This window comes from Macadamia integrifolia, chromosome 3, assembly GCF_013358625.1.
Source record: "Macadamia integrifolia cultivar HAES 741 chromosome 3, SCU_Mint_v3, whole genome shotgun sequence".
Lineage (NCBI taxonomy): Eukaryota > Viridiplantae > Streptophyta > Magnoliopsida > Proteales > Proteaceae > Macadamia > Macadamia integrifolia.
This window is the reverse complement of record NC_056559.1, coordinates 13,486,270-13,493,108: the sequence shown is the minus strand read 5'-3', so window position 1 is coordinate 13,493,108 and position 6,839 is coordinate 13,486,270. Positions and strand designations below refer to the sequence as shown.

General features: G+C 35.7%; 1 protein-coding gene across 2 annotated transcripts in view; it reads right to left on the bottom strand.

Annotated features, from left to right (window-relative positions):
* Window positions 1–1,168, bottom strand: part of LOC122073249 (aspartyl protease family protein 1-like) — a 5,380-nt gene extending 4,212 nt beyond the window's left edge. Inside the window, exons 1-3 of one of the 2 annotated variants that reach the window (XM_042637798.1) lie at window positions 1,020–1,168; window positions 578–807; window positions 344–479 (exon numbers count right to left, since the gene is read on the bottom strand). In XM_042637798.1, the coding sequence (XP_042493732.1) occupies window positions 344–479; window positions 578–669 (228 nt within the window). In that variant the 5' untranslated portion in view covers window positions 670–807; window positions 1,020–1,168. The other variant, XM_042637797.1, reaches the window with a different exon arrangement.
* Between the last annotated feature and the right edge of the window lie 5,671 nt (window positions 1,169–6,839).

Genomic DNA, 6,839 nt, shown 5'->3' with positions numbered 1-6,839 from the left:
ACCTGCAGGCTTTATTGCTTAACACCATCTACCTTCAGGCTTTGGTGCTTAACACCATCTAGCTTTGAGATGCCCATAAAAATCAAAATAGGGGTTTACCTCTAAAAACCCTCTAATTTGAATTCTAAACAAATGGATTCAAACATTACTCAATCCGTACCCCAATCTATTGACATAACTGCCGTCTTCAGTTATAATTCTGAATCAATCACAGTTCAAAAGTAAAACAAAACAGTGACCTGTTCAGCTGTTCTTCTCCCTTACATCTTCTACTCTTCTTATACAAAATGAAACAAGAACAAATCCAGATTTCAATAGATACCAACAAACTAATGCAACTTACATTTCCGTTAGTAGTATTCCAGGTATGAGCGCATAAGGTGCAATCGCAAGGAACCCAAAATACATCACTTCCCGTGTCAAGTGCCACAAAAAACGTCACACTCGGAGTCCCCAACGAAACATTGGCGTAATGCAAACTGAAGAAAAAAAAAAAAAAAACCCAATATCACTCTCTTAATTCTGTAAAATAAAAAAAGGGAAACTTTGAAAAAAGAAAAAGGGATTAGAAACATACTATCCCATATCACTGATGCGATAAGTAATATTTCCATCAGCAAAAGCGAGAATCTGATCCTGGGTAGAATCAAGTCGACGGCCATGAATCATAAGATCTCGATGTGCCAAAGCTTTGTAGTAATCGAAAGTTCCCTTCTCCGGAAAATTGTCAGCTGGGAAAATTTGTCTGATGGTATCGGAGAGCCTATGATGAACATCAAATCCCAAAATCTGTTGGCCATAGCAGCTCTGCGAACCGGATGCGAAGATCAATACAAAAAAGAAGAAAAGAAGATGAAGAAGGGGAAGTTTACAGGTAAAAATTGAAGTAGAAGTAGAAGCCATGGATGGATTATCGTTGCAGAGGAGAGGAATAGACAGATGGAATTGGAATACTACAACTACTAATATAGAGAAAAAAAAGTTTATAAAACGAAATCGTCGCGTGAGAAAGTTCACACCTTTGATGAATGAAATAATTGACTATTGGACTCTGAAGAGGGGACCGTGACTCCGCGTGTGGCGGAGTTTTCCTTCTATGCTCTCTCTCTCTCTCTCTCTCTCTAACTTTGAAATATGAATTCAACTCTTCTGTGCGGACTGGCGGAGTAGTGGAGACGAAACCACGCTCGCCTCCTCTACCTTTTTTTATTTTTTATTTTTGGGCAGCCGCGGGGTAGAGGGTCAACCTCCATTTCAGTGGAAGGTTCCATTGTTTCAAGGCCTCGAGTTCTGCACCAAACTCCTAACATCGGTACGTCGTGCCACATAAGCCCGGGTTTCAAAAATCGGTGATTAGATTGTGAATCGGTTGGGATTAATCTCTTTTTCTTTTTTAGGGTTGGAATTGATCCTCGGATCTTCAAATAAAATAACTGATTCTAGGGTTCTTAGTAAAACTGACATTTTTATAAATAAAAAAAATTATGAAATAAAGTTGACATCCTTTCTACCGATTCTGATGCATTGCGCATGTGTAAATTAAGAAAAACACACTGTTAGTGTGGGTGGGGATGATGCCTTTTTTTTAATGGTCTAAACTCCAATTTGTCAATAGTGAGGGAATTATTGCTCTCTGTTTTTTGGTGGGTACTGATAGAAAGGCTTGAGCATACTTATCATGATAGATCCCATTAAGGAACATGAGCTATAGAGATTCCATATTTAAGAGTCATAAGGTAGTACTTTTGTACGTGATCATAATATGTCATGTGACTTATGTCATACCCATGGCTTAGACATACTTATCACGATAGAACCCTATTAAGGAACATGAGCTATTGAGAGATTCCATAATCAAAAGCCAAAAGGTAGAACTTTTATAAGTGATCATAGTATGTCATGTTATACTCATCCGTGAGTTGCCTAGATGATTAGGGTGAATTGAGGATTGTATGAATAGACGCATGGTCTCAAGTTTAATTCTCCATTTATACATCTGTGATTTAAGTGGAGAATATGACAGTGGATTACTGCACTAGTCTCTCTAAGGATTAATCGAGGTGCGCGTAAATTAATCCCAACACCTTGGTTAAAAAAAAAGAAAAAAAAACATGTCAAAGAGTCCCTAGAAATTATGTTCCAGACTTAGAATTCACCGATAATCGGTATACTCCGATCAGTGAGAGAAATCTTTGACTTTGTCAAACGTGGAAGAATTGGAGGTAGGGGTCCACAAATGCCAAGTCATGGACCGATTCCTCTAATCCTTTTTCTCTGTGTTAGTGTTCTTATTTGACCGACGTAAGACTCGATTTTGATATTCTGAACAGATTTGAATCGGAATCGGTAGGAACCGATTCTTATTTTTAAAATCCTGATGTCACTATCACGTTTCTTACCAGTACTTTACAAAATAATAATAATAATTTAAGTGAGAAGATGACTTAAATAATTATAAAATCAATCGTTATTGATAATTTTTTTTTTACTAACATATTACCTATTAGTTGGCAGCCCAACGAACTTGGCCACATGACAAAATAAGATATAAAAACTCATATGTGGGTTTTCTATTCGTGTATCAGAGTTAGAATTTCATTTCGCTTCACATTTTTCATGTAATAATAATAATAATAATAATAATAATAATAATAATAATAATAATAATAATAATAACTAAAATATAAAAAAACTGTAGAAACGCAATCCTAAAACAATATAGAAGATAATGAAAAAACAAGAACAAATAATGTACACTAGTCTATGAGGTTCGACAAAATTACCTATGTCTTTGGTAAAATGATATCCTACTTCATTATCAATTGAGAATAGGGTTATAACGTTCGTCTTCACATTTTTCAGTATTTCTTGCATTACAGAGAAAGAAATTATCGCTATAAATATATAATAAAAAGCCCTAATCCGAAAAGTACAAACTGCCCTCAAATAAAAAATTTGAGCAGGAACTGTGCCCCCCTACACCGCTGCTTTGCAGGAGATTAAACTGTGATGGAATGCAAAATATCGTACACCAACAAAAACTTCATTCAACTAAAGGTACACTACATGGTAGGGTTCAAGGTATCAAAATCGGTATTAGGATCAGACAAGGCTGATATCATTCTGAATCGACTCATCTCAATTTATGACAATAATAATTTACCATATATTTTATAGGATATACCTAAATTTCCATCGTACCCTTCTCTTCACTTTCCTTGCAACCAAATCGAACCGAAGTCTTTGAAAAGCTGAACAAATTATAACTTCTTTAGTCCAACCTTCTAGAAGTTTTATTAAATCCACATGTTGGGATGCTCTTATCCTCTCTGGACAATTTCCTAATAGAATATTTTTATAACCAGTTTATAATATTCTCTAATTAAGAAATTAAAAAAATAAGAAAGAAGCGAGGTTTTGTGTACAGTGTGGTGCATGGTACATGATTTGCACATAGCCATTAGAAGAAGCTGAGGGGGTGCACCGTAGATCCCCATCTCTTTATCCAAAAGTTGTGTGCATAATCGTACACAATAGATTTTGTCATTGAGAAATTAGAAGGGAAAAAAGGGGGAACGTAGAATCTTTTAAAATTAACCTTTAAGCCTACTTTGGGATTTGTACATTTTGTGGGCTACGGTTGATGTGTTAAACTTCCTCCACCTCTAAGATTCATGATTTGAATTCCCTTGACTTATGGAAACCTGCCTATGAGAAGCAAGACACGCCTCAAATGTTGAGTCTAGATTCTTTATCCCATGTGAATAGTGGACTCACACCCCATGAAAGGGTGGGGAGATATGAAGAATGGATCCTTTACACGTACATTTGAGGATCCAACACTTGTCTCATTTTCTATCATTTAAATGATAAATATAAGATATTCACATATATGCAATACCTTTTATTAATCTTTATGACATGTAACTAGAGCACGTGGTTGGATACAAAATGCACAGAATATATAAAATCTAGTCAATTCTTTCTCACAACTATAAAATAACGATCTAGTTCTAAGTAGGAAAGACAAAATACAATTAGGAACACCCCCCCTAAATAGAGAAGCTTCCAATATAATTCGATTCATTCAGACTTTTGAAATAGTGTGTTTTTTGGATTCGAGAATGTAAGTAATAGCCTAGCCAATAGGTATAAAACTTTGAAAAACAATTATATTAGTTGAATATACAATTCTAAATATAAGAATGCCTTACTTGTTTAAATCGTTCCTTTAAAACAATAGTAGAAATCCTCTAACTTAGAGCCCATAGCCAATCTTGATGACCTTTTGCCAATCTTGCCTTATGGAATCTGTATAGAACCCATAGCCAATCTTGACGACGGTCCAGCTCGGCATGGCTCACAATTCAAAAGCAACCCAGAAAATTTTATCTATATGTCCAAGTTTTCTTTCGTCCCTAACTAATGTAGGATTAAACCTTGTGAGGTGTTTTAGCTCAATATAATTCCACAAGTGCTAAAGACAAAATAAAAAAGACACATTTAAGGAGAAAAGCTAAATTTCAAAAAGATTATTTTGATCATAATTTGAAACTTAATTTTCAATAGAAAATCTCATCTTACTCACACTACTTAAAGGATTTTTTTTTTAAGGTTATTAAAAGTGATTTTATGACCGACTAGCATCCATGTCATCTCATTGATACATTCTCAATTTTTTTCTTTCCCACATACAAACAAGGCTCTCGTTTGTTAGGATAAACCATATTGTAATGTTTAGTCTCAAAGAGAAAGAGAGAGAGAGATGTATACAATTTTAACACGATTACGTTATATTTTAAGTACTAAGAGGGGAATTTTTTTTTTAATAAGAAGAAAACCTCTTCATTACTCTTGACTTGAGTATTGATTCTGTTATTGGTCATATTTTCATTTGTGACGAGTGACGACTGATAAGACATTTGTAAAGGTTGTTAGCTTTTCCTTTATTATTTTACGAGGGAAGAAGTTTCCTATAATGCAGTGTACTACATTACTATTTGTCTTTCGCATAGATTTTTTTTTTTTTTTTTTTTTTTTTTTTTTAATTATATTCTCTTTTGTATCTTGATCATGTAGATCTATTATGTCATTCTCGATGAGTCCACATTATCTGCAACGAGCAATGAGGTGTGGTGAGTATCAATCGATTGTGAGTATATGTATACGTGTCCCAAGACGTGACTCCTAACCACCTTATGCTAACTGCACCAGTCCACCATTTGTAGACAATTTTCACACATTCCCGACATCACCATTATAGTGGCATGAGAATTTCTCTAGAGTCTAGACTCACATTGGGTGGGAACCTACCCCTATTTATTATAGAGGACAACGTAGTCTTTTTAAATATCCACTTAGAGATGCCTTCTTATGGAGGAGGCTGAAATTTTGTGAATAATGAAACATCAAGATCACCTCCTCAATCTGCATCAGATGTCAAGTTTGAATCCAAACCCAAACGAAGAAAAAACTTAAAAAAACCTTTAATGTCAATGGAAGAATTTAATTAAATTTGGGAAGTGGCAATCCAATCAGAATTGCCACCATCACCAACCGAAACTCATCACTCACATCAGCACTATCCATTCTTTGAAAATTCTGGCATTGACAGGGAAAGACCTAGATAATAGCTACCAAAGTCCTGAGAAGCTTCATTGGCTAATCTTTTAATTTCTGGGAGATCTGACTTTAGACGTCTCAGGTGCAAGGTATCACTTTCTTCAATTGACCAAGAAGGGTTTGCGGATCCATTGACGTGGGGGCGGCTTTTTAATATTGGCAATGATGTGTAGCGCATGAGGATCCCGTTACTGCATATGGTTCTGGGGTGGGGATTTGGCTCGTCTGTAGGACACTTTTGTGCTACAGATCGTGTAATACATACTTAGATGGTTGACACGTGGTTATATTGAAATAAACAGTGACGATACCAAGGGAGGAGGGATGCATTTTATACATGTGTTGCAGCATGTATTTTGAAGGAAATCAAAAGAATACGTAAGAGGGAGGAATCGCAGAGAGGAACCAAACGGATTCTTCTCCCTGCGATTCTTCTCCACTGACGATATTTTAGGCAATTCTTCTCCCTTATTGAAAACCAAACAATGTACACAGATTGATTCTTCTTTCTCATCCAAACTAGAAAGATACAAATGCTAAAGAGCGAAAAAGATCCTTTAAGATGCCTAATTTCAAAAATCAAAGATCAGAGTTGGAAGAATAATAGTTGGAGAAGGTTTCCTAAATCGATTGGAAAACTGAGAGATAAACAAAATCTGAAACTTGTAATTAGTTAGTCAAATAGATAGCAAGAATAAGCAAAGTTAAATTAATGCTTAACCCCAAAAATGGAACCATAACTAACCTGAAAATTAAACTAGAAGAAGATTCTAACAGAATAGCAATCACAGGGAAGACAATTCAGAAAACCAAACTTGTTATGAGACGGAGGGATTGAATAGGCCTTCCTGAGATATCGCCAGCGGAGGAGAATCACCCGAGAATCACCTGAGATATCACAGGCGGAGAAAAAAGAAGTGATTTACCTAATTGAGATATCGCCGGCGGAGAAGAATCCGTTTGGTTCCGCTTTGCGATTCCTCCTATTCTTTTGATTTTCTTCAAAATACACGATGCAACATGCGTACAAAACGTGTCCCTCCTCCCTTGGTATCATTACCGCTCATTTTAATGTAGTCACGTGTCAACCATCTTGTATGTGCTATACGATCTGTAACACAAAAGTGTGCTACAGACAAGCCGAATCCCTAGGATGGATAATAATGTACGGAGCCTTACCTTTGCTTTATAAAGATTTTATTTTTCGATTTCAGTCT